This window comes from Pelmatolapia mariae, linkage group LG16_19 (genome assembly GCF_036321145.2).
Source record: "Pelmatolapia mariae isolate MD_Pm_ZW linkage group LG16_19, Pm_UMD_F_2, whole genome shotgun sequence".
Lineage (NCBI taxonomy): Eukaryota > Metazoa > Chordata > Actinopteri > Cichliformes > Cichlidae > Pelmatolapia > Pelmatolapia mariae.
In genome coordinates, this window is record NC_086241.1 from 28,991,132 (window position 1) to 29,007,200 (window position 16,069).

The window sequence follows — 16,069 nt, forward strand, 5'->3', positions numbered from 1 at the left end:
TTAGACACTAGATTGTCAGTCAGGAGCTCAGCTGCCATCCATCTCTCCTGAGGAGCCAGTGCACAGCTGGCTACTAAAGAGCAGCTCAGTCAGTGTGTGGACCCGTCTTAGGTAGTGAGCATTAGTGGTGTATTCAGCTTGTCTTAATGAAACTTTGTTTTCTTTGAGCTTCTAATGAGTAGCTAGTATCCACTGGTAGCAGAAGTGAACCTTTAATTTGGTTAACCATCTCCTTTGTCTTTCCTCGGTGTGTTTTAGTTTGTGGATGTCGTTTGTTTAGTTGAAATAGCGGTGTTGCCGACTTTTTGAGTTGACTCTTTATTAATTTAAACTTAGTTTTTCACAATTTGCTCTGTTTGGCTTTTTCTTTTCCCTGTTATATCATTGTTATTCCACGTCCCTTAGCCCTTACTCTCGGGTATATAACATGCTCATTAAGGCAAATATCTAATCTAATCTAAATCTAATCAGCCAATCACACGGCAGGAACTCAATGCCTTCAAGTATGTAGACAAGCATCAGAATGTGATTTTAGGTGACTTTGAATGTGGCATGCTTGGTGGTGCCAGACAGGCTGGTCTGAGTAATTCATAAACTGGTGATCTACTGGGATATTCCCACAGAGCCTCTCCAGGGCTCACAGAGAATGGTCTGAAAAATAAAAAATATCCAGTGTGAGGCAGTTCTTTAAGCCAGCGGTCCCCAACCCCCGGGCCTCGGACCGGTACCGGTCCGTGAGTCGTTTGGTATCGGGCCGCGAGAGTTGAGGCTCAGGTGTGAAATGTATGGTTTTCAGGGTTTTTATCGGTTTTTAGCGTTATTTTGTTATCGTTTTTATCGTTAACTCGGTTTTCCTGGGTCTTTTCACGTGTGTTATGAGTAAATCTTCTTTTTTTCGGTACCGGTACTAGTTTTATTTTGTTGTATTTATCCGCGACACCTTAAAGGCCGGTCCGTGAAAATATTGTCAGGCATAAACTGGTCTGTGGCGCAAAAAAGGTTGGGGACTGCTGCTTTAAGCCAAAAAGCCTTTTAGATGCCCAAGGTCAGAGGAGAATGGCAGACCACTTCAAACTGATAGAAAGTTAACAGTAACTCAAGCAACCGCTTGTTACATCCAAGGTATGCAGAAGAGCATCTCTGAAAGCACAAGGCACCTTGAAGCAGATGGATTCTAACAGCAAAAGACCACACCTCCTGTGGCACCTGGTGTGGAAACTGAGACTGCAATTTGCACAGGCTCACCAAAGTCGAGCACCAGATTAGAAAGAAGTTCCCTGGTCTGACTCTCAATTTCTGCTGGTGTAATTAATGCAAATGCATGGCTCCATCCTCCCTTGTATCAACGGTTTAGGCTTCTGCTGGTGGTGTAATGGTGTGTAGGTTATTTTTAAGCTGTCATGTCAACATGGACCAAAATCTCAGAGAAATGTTTCCAGCACCTCGGAGAATCTTATTTTAAATCCATATGAGGCCACTCAAACAGCAAAAAAGGGGTTCCAACCAGTGATTGCAAGATGTATAGAATTGAGTGGCAGATAAGTTTATATTATTAGCATTTATAGTAATGTCTTTCAGAGAAGTAATTGAAAAGAAGAAAATACACCAAGGGATGAAACTGTGTAGGTGAAAAAAGTCAAATTTATTTTTTAAGATTTTTTTATCAAACAAACATAAAACCAGAAAAAAGATTTTTCTCTCCTGTTTATTCATAAATGTAGGTTATAGTCACATGACCTACAGTAGTAGGTTATAGTATAGCAATCATAAGTCACATGTCACAGCCAGTATAAAAGAATAATACCGTGACAAAATGGAGACCAGCTCCAACAAATCAAATCTTTTTCAAACTGTTCAGCATCTGCATCTCTGCCAGCAGATCTATGACTGATTCAGGTGTCACATTCTCAGCAAAAGTTTGCGAAGAAGTGGGTCTGTCGTTTAAGGCACAGTCAGTCTTTAGTTCATTTCTGTCTCCTCTGGTCTTTTGCTGGAAACATCCAGGAAGCAACAAATAGAAAACACACAGATTCGTAATAAACAAAGTCTCTCTGTTGGGTGACAACGGCTGTGTTCGGACTGCCAGATCAAAGCAAAGGGGTAAAAATGGCACCAAAAGTGGGTGTGCTTGAAATATCTCAGAAAATGTACAGTCTAAAAGACATGAAATTTGGGGCCATTCTTTTCTTTATGATTGTCCCTCTAGAAGTCAATATAAAATGGCACCAGTGCAGTCATGGGGTTGCTGGTATAGATTTTTTGTTTTTCACAAGTTCAAGCCAAATTGCACAACAATGAATTATTCTTTGGTTCATATAAAGGTTTGTCATACTATATGTTGGACCATTTTGTTCTATTTATTTCTATATTCTTGTGGGAAAACTCATTTTCTTCACATTTTATTTGAGAAAGGTAACACTACCTAAAGATTCTCCAGACTATACGACTGTGAGTTTAAAAGTTTGTGTAAAATCACTCTCTATGTTGAGATGTTCCAGTCTGCACCAGTGTGGTCCATTCCCATCTGTTGAGACTGAGCTAAACTTCCATCTGGGCAAACTGGGGCAATGTCTATGAAGTGGTCCACTCTTGCTAATATTGACTTTTTGAATATCCTTATTGTGGCAAATTAGATAATCCTAACTATCAGTCAAAAACTGCTTTAACTGTAACTGTAGTTTAGATTCTTGCCAGTTTTAGTGACTTAACAATTCCTTCTCTATCAGTAAGTGTCTCATTGAAGATTAGCAGAAAAAAACACGGGTTTCTCCGACAATGCAAACACAGCGAACCATGAAGACTCGTTAGGGGGAAAACCAGTGTGAAGCAGTGAACCATCAGGCATGTCCTCCCTTTCAATCTGGAAGAAAAGAGATCTCCTCTCCTCGAGGAGACGGAGCATGAGGCGTCTCCAAGTCCATTTTTCTCTCTGCTTCATTCTCTTGCCAGAGTTTCACCTCGTCTTCTTACTCCTGACTTACTTCTTCCTCGTCTTCCTCTTCCTCTCCCACCCTGTCATCATCTTCCGCCTGCTCCAGGGCGCTGAAGCGCTCGACCACGCAGTGAGCCGTGAGCCTGGCCTCAGGGTCGTGATCCCAGCACTCAGTGATGGTGGAACAGAAGATGTTCATCCCCTAAAGAAAATCAGAGTTAGATCCAAAGGCTTCATTTGAAGACAGTGATGACTATAAGCTTGTAACAAGCAACTCTTACAATCTGATTTGGTCATGATTAGGCACATTTTGAATATCTTTGTAATTGATTTGTGAGTTTTTACACCCTGAAATAAACCACGTAAAAAATGAATTGCCTGGTATATGATCGGCTGAATTGTGAGTGGGCAGTTGACACTGGCCAGAAGCCTAAACTTTCAGTTTGTCTGCGTTTCTACAGAATCATGCTACATGATTTTTACTGCACTTTTACGTTTTTTACTGACCTGGTGCTGCGTCCATGCTAGTGGGATGTCCGGACGTCCTCGGTCTCTCAACACCAGATCTCTCATGCTGTCCACACAGGGCTGCTCACAAACCTTGGAGCCAAATGCTGGCTCATAGCTCTTCACCTCTGCAGCAATACACACACACGCATGCGCGTACACACACACACACACACACACACACACACACATTTATCGTAAACGTTTTTTCTGCAATGGGAGTTGTCTGACCTGTAACTGAACTTGCAGCTGTTGTCACAGGGACTACCTTTAGTTCAGCTGCACCCCTCCCCCCACACTTTGGAGCAAACTTCCAAGATCGAAATTTCAGTCTTCAACAGGAGGTCATGCTTAAATCAAGTTCCGGGGACAGTAGCCATCATTTCACTTTTATGCACACGTCAACACGCCGTGTTTGTGCTAAGCTCTAAAGAACAGTGAAGAGTGCAAAGAGATTTTGGACACATGCAAAAAACTGAGAACATCTGTCCCACGTCACCTCTTTTTTTCTTTTTTTCCCTTTTTTTTGATAAGACAGAGATCTAGTCATTTCCCGTTTGAAAAAAACAGTGGAAAGGAAAGCAGAATTAAGCACTTTTACCCTACAGATTTAGAAAGATTACATGTCATTATATTTGTGTATCACATTACATATGCTAACTATATCAACCACACAAGCTGTAGGCAAGGAAAGCACTTTGAGCCACGCAAGATCAGTTTTAAACAAAGAAAGTGCAGGAAGCAGGCTGAGCATTACAGCCAGGGGGTGCTATGCCGTGAAGCAACTGGAGAAAGTCAGAGACTTTGGTTTTGGTTCACTTCCAGTCAAAGCAAACATACAAACGGGCTCCAAAAAACTAAACTAACTCCACCTCTTCATTCATAAAGGAAGTCTCCATGTGTTGGATATCAGTGAGTCAAAGGTTGCATACTGAATCTGTTTTGTTTTCTTTTACTTTTTTCCCTCCTTTAGTGTGGTAAGCACAGCAGAACACATTTAGTTTACTTCTGTGGTCATAGCCTCCTTTTGGACTCTGATTGATCACCTCCTTCTTTTTTTAACATAGGACTGCACAATGACTGGCATCACATCTTTGTATGGTCTTGGGCCTTAACCTAAACTGTGAAAAACATGGGGTGGCAGGTCCTCTCTATGAAGGATTTGTTCTCTTGATCTACAGAAACACAGAAAAGAACACATACCTCCAATTGCATTGCATCGAGAGGCCATCTCCCACAAGACTAGAGCCATGGAATAAACATCCATCTGTTTAAAGGCCTCGAGATCCTCCAGGTTCACCCTGGACTCAAGGACCTCAGGAGCCATGTAGCGAGCTGTCCCCACCTAGACAGAATGATAAACTCTTTTTTTGGTGGCATGCAAACAGCACATCAGACAGGTAGGCATAATAGTTTGGGCCATGAGTGTATTTAATAAAAATATTCAAACACAAACTGCACAGATGTGCACAGATTACCTGTCCACTGTTGGCATAGTCATCAACTGTAAGGGACAGGTCCAGTCTTAAAGCCAGACCAAAGTCACACAGTGAGCACTCTTTCCTGCTCTTTACCAGGATGTTACTGCTCTTGAGGTCCCGATGGGCCACTGGCACCTACAAAAACAAGCAATGCTCAAAACAACAACTTCAGCAAGGAGCCAAAAACTGTGCCCAAAATCTATCCTACAGATTCATATATATTTATATCAGATAGAGATAAATCTGTTTTGTGAAAATATTGCTGCTGTGCTATCTGTATCGTGGTCCACATCCATACAATGAATCATGAGGCTTTGAGGTTTCAAACAATGCATGATTTCATTCACAATAGCATTGATTTCAAATATACTGGTAGAGTTTTCTTGGCCAGCATTTGTCAATTTAAATGGCTTTGTCCAAATCTATGTGAACCTGGAGAAAACAGTAATTAAATTGCATTATATGCTTAGGCCTTGGTCTGACAAGGGCACCTTTTCATCCTCTGTGAGTTCAGTGAATTATGTGTTGTTAATTTACTGACATAGATACAGCAGTCTACTACCTGGCAATGCAAGAATATACACTTGTGTCCTTAAGTTTGGATATTAGGAAGAAGCTGTAGAGCAAAGATTGAAAAAAAAGAGAAGAAGAAGCTAAAGAGCATAGGCCTTGTGTTTGGCTAACTAAGACAAAGTATACTTTTTACCGTTGTTTATCTGAGTTGTAAACAAATTATTTTAGCCACACTTCCCTTTGGCATAATAACCACTATAATCACCCTGAGTCATATATGTATCCAGTGTGGGTTAAGTGTACTGTGTGGTGGTCAGGACTAAGTTATAAATCTAATCTGGCATTTCATGAATGACTGTAGGTGTGCGTATAGAGCCAAAGATAAAATGCTTCACTTAAGCAAGTCTAGTTTTAACCAGCTTCTTTGTAAATGCAATCTCTCAGCCAGCATTTGTTTCATTAAATCTGCTTTAGAAGTTAGTAAAGGGCATTGAAACCTTTGTAATGTAAAAAGGGGGTAATTCATAAACATGCAAAGCATACAAACATTTCATTGCTGGCGTTCAAATCCTTGAATAACTGCAACTTATTTAATCAAAGCCATGCAACTCAAAATTCATCCATGCAATGTACTAAAATCAAAGTTAATACTTGATGACTAATAATTATTTTGATTATTTTCAGGAGTTATATTTCTTTCTAGAACAATCATGCTCAATAATATCTTAAAGACCTCATAGCAACATATTATCCCAGACTGTGGGCTTACTTGTGGTTCCTATGGGAGATAGGGCCTTCAGCTTCAGTGTTTGATATCACTATTGTAGTTTAATTGTTAGTAATTCATTTAAAATTCTGGCTCATTCCCTTTCCCTTTGAAGCATCTTGAGACTACTGTTGTTATTATTTGGTGCTATACAAATGGAATTGAACTGAATCTAAACTTCATGGTGGATTCCCTTCAGCTCTTCGTTGGGACCATCAATAATAATAAATCTTAGAAGATGATAGGTTAAATTTACCTTTGGTAGCCCACTGGGTGTTGTGTCACTATGAAGGTGAGCTAATCCTTTAGCAATGCTGCCTGCCATGGCAACAAGTTCTTCCCAGCTCAATATGTTAGCTGTGAGGAAGTCCTGCAGATTTCCTAGGCTGTGATAGGCTAAAACCAGCCAGTAGGTGTGTGGGGTGTGGCCCGACAGGCCCCTTTCCTCAGCTGCTAGGAACTGAATCACGTTATCGTGCTGTAGCTCAGGGTCAGCAAAGATGGAGCATTCATTTCTCCATGAGGCGTACTCCACATCTGGAAACACCTTCACCGCCACAGTTTCATAGCTATTAACTCCACCTTTCTCGCCCTGGAGCAGCCATCCCCTCCACACTTCGGCAAAGCGCCCCTTCCCCACCAGCACATCCAGTTTGATAGGCAGCAGTTCAGCTGGCTGGCCCTGCCAATTGGTCATACCGCTGACAGTGTCACTGTTAAGAGGTTGAACCTTGGTGTTCGACTCATCCTGTTCAGCATCAGTCACACCTCCTCCTCCACCTTCTCCCTGAGCACCCAGGCCCCCACATGGTAGATCCAAGGCCTGGTAAAGCTCAGGGGTGCGTTTAGTGGGCCAGTCAGGGCATACCGATGGAGCTGGTTTGTCAGGACGACGTATGCGGTAGAAATAGAAGGCAGCAATGGCAACTATGGCCACCAGAATAGGGGGCACCAAACTAACCACTACCACAGGGATCACATCCTTACTTTGGAGCGGTAAGAATCCTGCAGGAACAGAGGATTTTATCAGTTAACCACTGATTTAGCTACCTGTTCATTGTTTTATCTATTCATCCACCTAGCTGGATTTCATTATATTCACATATTTATCTTTTCATGCATTTATTCTTTCCCACACCTCCCTCCCACACTCCCTCGTTCCTCCTTCTCTTCACCATTTGCTCCCTTGTCGAAGACAAGTTTGTCGTTACATTCATGTTCACCCTGGCATCCACAGACCATCATGGAGTCATTTGCAGCCTGTGGGACCATACGACACTCCCTGGAAGTGAAGGTCTGCAGCAGGTCAGGACTGATACCATCCAGTGGCAGATTTGGGTGGTGACACATTGTGTACACTGTCATTGTGTTGTTTGCCTTCCTCCTGGAAGAGCAGACAAAAAAATAGCAACATTAGAAAGTAACGCATGTGACTGGCTTTACTTAAAGAGGAGTTTACATCCTGCTGATGTGAGAGAGATGAGACATCATCTCTCCAGCCTGACGCTCAGCAGATTTAGACTTCATGCCCACTTGGCTTGTGAACAGCCACCGATTGCGTCACAAAGCTGAAGGTCAACACTGCTCTGTGCTCTGTCATTTATTACATTCATACATTTATCTTTGAATCCATTTATACAGTCATCGAGACAGCACTGACTGAGGACAGTCACGAGACTAGCAAGGAGACTTGCAGACCAGCAACCTGTTGAGGATGTACCCAGTCCCTCTCACTATGGACTAGACAAGCAGAAGAAAGTGGATGGAAGTTCAGCCCTTTATACCACTCCTATTACCCCTGCTGTTAAATATGGTAATGTGTAACTGGCCAAAAAGAAAATGCATCCCATCTTCCTCCACTTATCCAGTTCAGCCAGGCTGGAGCGTTTTCCAGCTGGCAAAAGGTATAGTACACCCAGGATGAGTTGAGAGTTTGTTGCTGGGCTAATTCAGAGAGACAGACAATATTCAAACTAACATCGATGTACAACTTACAATCACCAGTTAACCTAATATACATGTCTTTGGACTGTGAGATTAAGCTGGGAAACTACATGGGCACAGGGAGAACATACAGACTAACTCCTGGAGTATACATTCGAATGCAGGACCCTCTTATTGGGAGGCAACAGTGCTAAACACCAAACCAAAATAAAAGTTAATTGTAGAATCTTAATTTACATCTAAGCTAATTTTATTAAAGCTATTATACTATAACAATTTTTCCTTTTGAAAAACAATCATTTCAGAGAATCGCTGATTTGTTTATTACACCCGATTTGGGCTTGTACAAGACCACAGCTACATGGTGATGTTCTTATGTCTTGTAGTTTTCTATAAACTAACACTTGAAGAGGCCTGAGTCCGGGGTCTTTTTTACAATACAAGAGAATAATAGAATACTGGCTACTGGCTACTGCATTATTAATAATGTTAATAAAAGCAATCTCTAAGCTCATCCCAAAGTCTGCTCACAAACCAGCTGTTCAACAATCTGTAGGGTTGTTTGTTTGTTGTTGCTTTTGACCATTTTTGGTAGTATTTTTTCATCTTCATCCAATAAACACATCAAAGAGTAAAGCAGAAAATAAAAGTACCTCAAACCTTCACTGAGCTACAGTACGTGAGTAAACAGAGTTTTGAATCTTTGCACCACTGATGCAAAGATGACACCAGTGAAGTGGAGCTCACACAAACACCGTGTTCCTGACAGAGAGTCTACAGACTGTGGATATTTGCCGTGAATAAACCAATTTTCTTCTCCTCTTTTCTTCTGTCAGTTCTCTATTGCTGGTTTCCTTCAGAGAGCTGGGAGGGTCAGGCTGGCTCACGTGCACAGGAAATGAGAGGGGGGGGGGGGGGGGGGTGCAGCGAGGGGATCACAGTGTAGGACTGCTATCCAAACAAAACTACCAATCAGCAAAAACTTTCCAGTCATGAAGAAAGCAGCGGCAGTGAGCTGGCGTGAAGTTTTGAAGCTACAGAGATTCTCCCTAATAGAAAAATTAACCAACAGCTATGAAAAAGGCCAAACTGTGGTCACATGTTTTGTTTGCGTTCGTGCGTGTGAGACTGTGTGTGTTTTCATTTAAGTCCAACAGTAGCACGCTGAGAGAAATCACTTCAGGATGTTTCATAATACTGATCGACACCATATTGAACCAGCTTGGCTGTACTGTTCTCTTATCTGCAGACTCATGGGACAGTGCTGAAGAATAACAATGTGGGCATGGTCATTTTATAGCATTTCTGTGGATGTTAGAGGCTTCAGGATGTGCTGTATTAAACAAATAACAAAACAGTCAGCTAGAAAACATCAAACTGAGGAGAAGTAAAAACTACCATGTGTCTATTTTCTCATTGTAGTTACCTATATACAGGTTAAGTCATAGGCTCTATAAGTTTCCCCACAGAAGACAGACAAAACAAATCATAGGAATATAAGTTACTCAAAAAGGGTCTCACCATATGGCCATGCAGATCTCTTCAGTTGTGTTACAGAAAGAGCTCAAGTTGCAGTTGCTGGAGCATATGTTGCCTTCGCACACCGGCGTGGATACCTCACACCACCTGCATAAATTGAAGCTCAGGTGGCTTAAAGACTGGACATCAACTGGAAGACCTTCAGGGTAAGAAACGGATGAATCAGAAATCAACAGGAAAAATAACAACATGAGTCATTTCTCTCTTTCTTGCGCCACGGACCGGTTTAACGTCAGACAATGTTTTCACGGACCGGCCTTTAAGGTGTCGCGGATAAATACAACAAAATAAAATGATATGACCAAGACGAAAACTGTGGTATTTTGTAAATATAATAATAAACGCAAATTCACTGTGTAATTGTGTTACTTTATTAGCAGCGTCCTCCTGAAATGCGCCAACAACACTGAGAGTAACGTCCTCCTCTCTGTCCCTTAATGCTCTCTGGTCGCTATGGCAACGCGTAAACATTTATTTCAAAATAAGACACAACTACAACACGGGAAAAGACCCAGGGAGACCGAGTTAACGAGGAAAAACCTGAAAACTACAAATTTCACACCTGACCCTCAACTCTCGCGGCCCGGTACCAAACGATTGAGGACCGCTGGTATGAAACGTTTTAGGCAGTAGTTAGTGATCTCATCCGGTTTTCACAATTTGAAAAAGGCACAAAAATGCTACTTAGTCACTAAAGTATATCTTAGGATAAAAATTAATACGAGTCTAATCAGGCAGACCATTTTCAAACTGTTTATATGCTGGTGCTCCATGGATCACAAGGTGGATGGTGTCACTCATCTCTGGCCCCATGGATGTGATATTCAAATCAGTCCACGGGCCACAAATGTCATTTGTATGCAATGCATGGCAGAGCTTTAACTTACATTTGTGCGTACACGTTTTGTTTTCACAAGTGTTCCTGAGCGTGTGTCTGATTTTAATGCCGTGCTGAAGCGTCCAGAGATAACAGCCTTTCAGTACTGGTTTCCAGCCTCGTACCCTTCTCACAAGGGGATTTCATTGGATTATCCTTTAACGAGCTTTCCTTTAATCCTTCTAGATTTTATGTATCATACATACAACTATTTGGCTGCACAGTTCCTCACACATTGCTTAACCTCCTCCCACCCTTACTTCTGAAACACTCTTTGATGCTAATGTTACTCACCTGTTGGCAACAATTCCAATTATTTCTGGGATGTACCATCTGTTTTCAAATCAAATCAAATCAAATCAAATCAACATTTCTGCATTTAACATGTTCAGTTAACAATCTGCATCAAATGACTAAGAGATCATTGCATTGTGCTTTTAATTCCTTTTTGCACAGTGTTATGACTTTTATGGAAATGGATCAGTGTGGCGCAGGGTAAAAAGGGTTTTACATGAAACATAAAAAACATCTGTGACTTCTGTGTCAACCCCTGCCTGACTGGTAACCCAAAAATCCTACTTCATTAATAACATTGCGTACATATAGCATGACATTGCTTAGGTCACAGAGGAGATTAGCTTTGAGGCTTGTGATATGTGATAATATAATGACAGCTGAAAGTGTTGAGGGCAACAGGCAGCTGTGTTCTCGGTTTTAGCTGGAGGTTCCAACATAATAAAGTTCAAAACATCCTACTGCATCAGCTCTGCCACGTACAGAATTACATAAAGTGAATGTGACTTAGAGCAGGATATGGGTGTGTCCCTTTGGAGCTGAAAACTGTTAGCAAGCAGCCTCTCAAAGAAATAAGCAGACTTTATTTCTTTGTGTGTGCGGTTTTAGGCTTTGGTATTTGTACTATGTGGTTGTTGTGTATTTGTAGAGTAAGTGAATATCTTTACACTATGCTTGAGCTTGCATATGCGTGTGTTGCTCTGCGACATTGCCATCCCACCCAGATGACACAGATATAATGGCCCAAGCAACAAACATGCTGTACTTATGATATCATGCATTCCCAGAATAGTCAAAGTTTTAATGATGCTTCTGTGTAAAAATGTTCTGCTGAAGGTAAAAGTCATGTAAATGCAAAGTAGCCATTCTGCAGCGCAGTATAATTAACGTTTATTGAGGTTCTGTCTTTATACCATCTACAAAGTAACTAAAGTAACAAAAGCAGTAAAAAATTATTAAGTAAAAAGTAGAGTGGAGTACAGGGTATGATATTTATAATTCAAATGTGTAGTAACAACATAAAGTGGCATAAAATGGAAAGCTAAAATGGGTCCTCTCAATGACACAGGCATACACAAACAGAAATCCCAGTGTTGCATGGATATCTATGTAAACATGTACTCAATTACACACACAAACCCAACCACAATGCATTATAATTAGATATGCTCTACACACACATACAGAGTAGTACACATAAACACACAGCAGTTCATTAACTCTGTAACACACAAATACACATACAAATACACGCACACACACACACACACACAAAGCCGAAGCAGTTCCAGATGTTTCTTCCAAACTGGGCTGAAGACAAAGGAAGAAAGAGTTGGGATGTAAAAAGCTTGAATCAGCATCACAGGCTCTGCGTGTACTCAAATGTTTATCTTTGTAAGGGTCAGTATGAGTTTTAGAGATTGGGTATGTGGACATTTGTGGAAAGTTAGTAACTTTCAACTGGTCCCAATTTAGGGACCCACCTTCAAAGGCTGTCTGCAGTTAATTTACTTTATCAGATACAAAGTCTAACATCATACAAAAACTAAACCTATTACATGATTTTAACTTTAATAACATGTTAATAATACTATCATTGTAATGTAAAATAAAAAACAAACTAATGTTACTAAGTAGGCTAGAGTATAGTTTGCTTTCAGGTCGAGTACTACTACCATTTACTTGCACCATCATTTATTTATACTCATGCAGCTGTGACAGCGTGGATACTTAAAAAGGCCATTTAAAATATCAGTAACCCTACAAAAACAAAGTAGAATAAGCACAACAAATATCAGGCAATATTAAACACACTCCCAAATATTTGAGAGGTAAATATCATGTTATTTAATGGTTAATTACAGTTTGGAGTAAAAATACATCAAAATGTAAATGATGATGTATTATCATGTCATAATGTTACCCAGCAGTATCCAGCAGTTATAGGCAGCATCTGTTATAGCCGCAGTACATAAATATATTAATGCATTTATAGCCATAATGCAAATACCTAATCATGCATGGTAAGTTCTTTTATTTTTTGGTATTTAATTATGTAAAGCTTCGCATGCGTGATTTCACTTGTAACAGGACATTTAAATGATTGAATTACTAAAGCAAAAGTTAAAAAACTTGTCCCACCCTCTGAAGCTATAATATGGTTGAGGTTGAGGTTAGGGTAGGTGGCCTGGACTGCATTAAGACCCTCAAGAGTTAGAAGTACACACATGTGAGTGTGTTTGTGTGTGTGTGTGTGTGTGTGTGTGTGTGTGTGTGTGTGTGTGTGTGTGTGTGTGTGTGTGTGTGTGTGTGTGTGTGTGTGTGTGTGTGCCTCCAGGAATAAATTGAAGCCAGAAGTGAGCTGCATCAAGAGCCAAGTTAGCATCCAACACTCCTCCCTCAAAGGCTCATGGGAAATGTGAGCGCTCCATGCTACTCGGAGGAGGAGGAGGCCCTCCCTATCACAACTCCAAGTTTACTTAAGACACACACACAGATAGACACACACACACAAACAAACAGGAGATTTAAGCTTATACACATATACATGTTGCACTCATGTGCAACACGTGCAAAACAAACTGATTTTTATTTACATTATGTTGACAGAAAGGTCTGACATTTTGGAAAATACCTTCATTTGCATCCATGGTTAAATGTTCCAATTACTGATGCATTCAGCCGGCAGCTTGCTGGCTTATCTTAGTCCTAAGACTATAAATATAGAGACTTCAAGTCTGGCTCTGAGAAACTAGCCAGATAACAGACTGTTGCATTATTATGAAATTTAAAACTATCATTGTTTACAGATTTGCAAAGTATTTATGCTACATAACTTACCATCTAATTTTTCTCTTAATTAATGTGAGTAAACACACAAGCAGGAGTCCCACAGGATTGTGTTGAAGCCAGTAGCCATTAATGTTTGTTTTGAATTTAATGATGAATTTGAGTGAGGCGACATTAAATACTTAGTAGAATATTAGTAGACGAGTAGTTTCCAGAGTTGGGAGTTTCCGGTGTTCTCATCTTCAAAACATTATTTAAGAGAAAAATTACAATGAACGACTACAACAGAGACTCCAATAAACTAATTAAATCATGCACATCAGCTTGTAAGTCAGTATTGTTTTATGCTTGCTTCCAACTGAATTAAAGATCTTCTTTAAGTTGCTCCAACCTGCCTCATATGCCTGGATTTTTTTTTATCGCTATTGTTTGGTCATAATCTTTACCTTTTCCTTTTTGTTATTAATCCCTTCCATGATTGGGGACTAGTACTGCTCATGTTCTTTATTCCTATCATTGAATTAAAATTTAAAGAAACATGCCAACGGGTTCAATACTACATTTCAGCACTTTTCACTTTTCACACAGGCAGTAAATGTGGATGCAAACAAAAGCTCCTCAAATGTGAGTAAAATCATAAAACTTTTTTTTTAAAAAAACAACCTCATGCTGTATGAGAGACTGGAACAATGAAAAGTTGATATTTATGCATGGATGGTGCTCTGAGACGTCTTTGAGATGCTGTATCTGTCACTATGTGCAGTAAATCAGACTGAAGTGACAGGATATTTGTATTTGACACAACAGCCTTTTTTGTTTTTACTCTGATGACTTAGACAACTTTTTGTGGAGCATGTTGTCAGATGCAGTTTAACATTCTGTCTGTATGTGATTTGGATTATTTTGTGCACAAAAGAAACAAAAGTCTGTAAATCCCCACATAAGTGGGTTCTTTTCAGCACTCCCTTTGTACTGTTGTTCATTTGGGAATTTATCTTTTTGAAATATGTATTCTGTTCAATTTCTTCTGTAATTACAAGAAAAGTGTCCAAAAGCATTAACACACTCTTTCTTTTAGTGCCAGTCTGTGTCTTCTCCAATGTCTTAAACAGCGCCAAGATGTGACTGTGTGTGTAGCCATTCATGAGGACTTTCAGATACACTCACTCTTTGTTAGATATGAGATAATAAGCTGCCCTTTAACGGGAACTGCATGCATAATGACCATGGTGGAAAGCACATTTACTCAAGAAGAGAATCCATTTCTGCATTTTGAAGGCAGTTACTGTCTGTTTTGCTGCATGTTCTGCTATAGATTGAACCATGTCTAACAAGAAATACAATATATACAAGACTAAAGCTGAAATGGAATTTGACTGTTGATAGAAAAGATATCTTTTTTGATAACTGCCAAAACAAATGAAATTTAAAAATGCTGACCATTTCATGCTTTTATTTTGAAATATTTTAACAACTTTGTTTTCGCCTTTTTTGAAGTTTGAATTATTGATAATATGACTTTAAAAACCAGGAAGTCAAGCGAACTGATTTGTTGAGAAACTTATTTGAATATGAAATGGTGCAGAGATTATTTAGAATCTCACATGAAATAAATCAAATCCACTCCAACCAGCAAGAGTAAAATAGTGTAAAACACAATGTTCAGGAGTACATAACATCTGTAATATTCACATGGGTCATATCTTTGTATTGAGTACATTTAAATAAATATGTTTAAATTAAGACTATGTTTTAGACTACGCTTTACTTAGGTAACATTTTTCATTCAGGACTTTTAGAGTATCAGAGAGAGATTAAAAGAGCTCAAACAGGAAAATGCTGCTGAGACTTTAATGGCTCAGGATCCATCGTCTGAATCAGAAGACAGTCACATTTAGCATCTTATCTGCTGATGGAGCTGATAATATTTGTGGACTCCTGACACTACACAAAGCTGATAAACTAAACTACATGAATGATATTTGTGTACTTTTCTGTTGACACTGCAACTAAGCTACATGAATCTGATACCTTTGTTGCAACTTTTATTGCTACATGAATCTTCCACTCTCACTTGATAACACATGAGTATTTCTTCATGTGCTGTATAGTCATTTCAACCAAGATAACGGATCTGAGTAGCTTTTCCAAAACAAAACGTCCCTCCTCTCTGTCATGCCCTCCGCTCGGCCCTCCAGCTCCGAGGAAAAGAGAGAAATCAAGCAGCACTCACAGGCAGTCAGGAGGACGAGGATCCCGGTCCAAATCGTCCAGCACTGAGCCATCATCTTCCGGCAAAGTAAGTCGATGAAACTCAGGGGCGCCCGGTCAGTCGGTGTGTTGGTGCTTCGGTCTTCAGCCCCCGGTGTCAGCGGAGAGCCTCTCATGTACGCAGAGAAAGAGAGAGGGAGCCCAGATGTTTTTCA

General features: G+C 40.2%; 1 protein-coding gene across 1 annotated transcript; it reads right to left on the reverse strand.

Moving 5' to 3' along the window:
- Positions 1 to 1,704: 1,704 nt before the first annotated feature.
- LOC134646186 (TGF-beta receptor type-2) lies at positions 1,705 to 16,020 on the reverse strand. Its single transcript, XM_063499962.1, has 9 exons — positions 15,877 to 16,020; positions 9,665 to 9,821; positions 7,375 to 7,583; positions 6,456 to 7,204; positions 4,918 to 5,055; positions 4,643 to 4,784; positions 3,440 to 3,567; positions 2,982 to 3,134; positions 1,705 to 2,884 (listed from the first exon to the last, which is right to left on the reverse strand). The coding sequence occupies exons 1-9, from the start codon at positions 15,929 to 15,931 to the stop codon at positions 2,735 to 2,737; spliced, it is 1,881 nt and encodes a 626-aa protein (XP_063356032.1). The 5' UTR covers positions 15,932 to 16,020; the 3' UTR covers positions 1,705 to 2,734.
- Positions 16,021 to 16,069: the final 49 nt, after the last annotated feature.

Bases quoted from the DNA above. Each gene is read 5' to 3' on its own strand.
- LOC134646186 (XM_063499962.1), bottom strand. From the start codon at position 15,931: ATGATGGCTCAGTGCTGGACGATTTGGACCGGGATCCTCGTCCTCCTG. The intron at 4,785-4,917 runs GTAATCTGTGCA...CATTCTGTCTAG, and splicing joins ACTATGCCAACAGTGGACAG to GTGGGGACAGCTCGCTACAT. The intron at 2,885-2,981 runs GTAAGTCAGGAG...CGTCTCCTCGAG, and splicing joins AAGAGGAAGACGAGGAAGAA to GAGAGGAGATCTCTTTTCTT.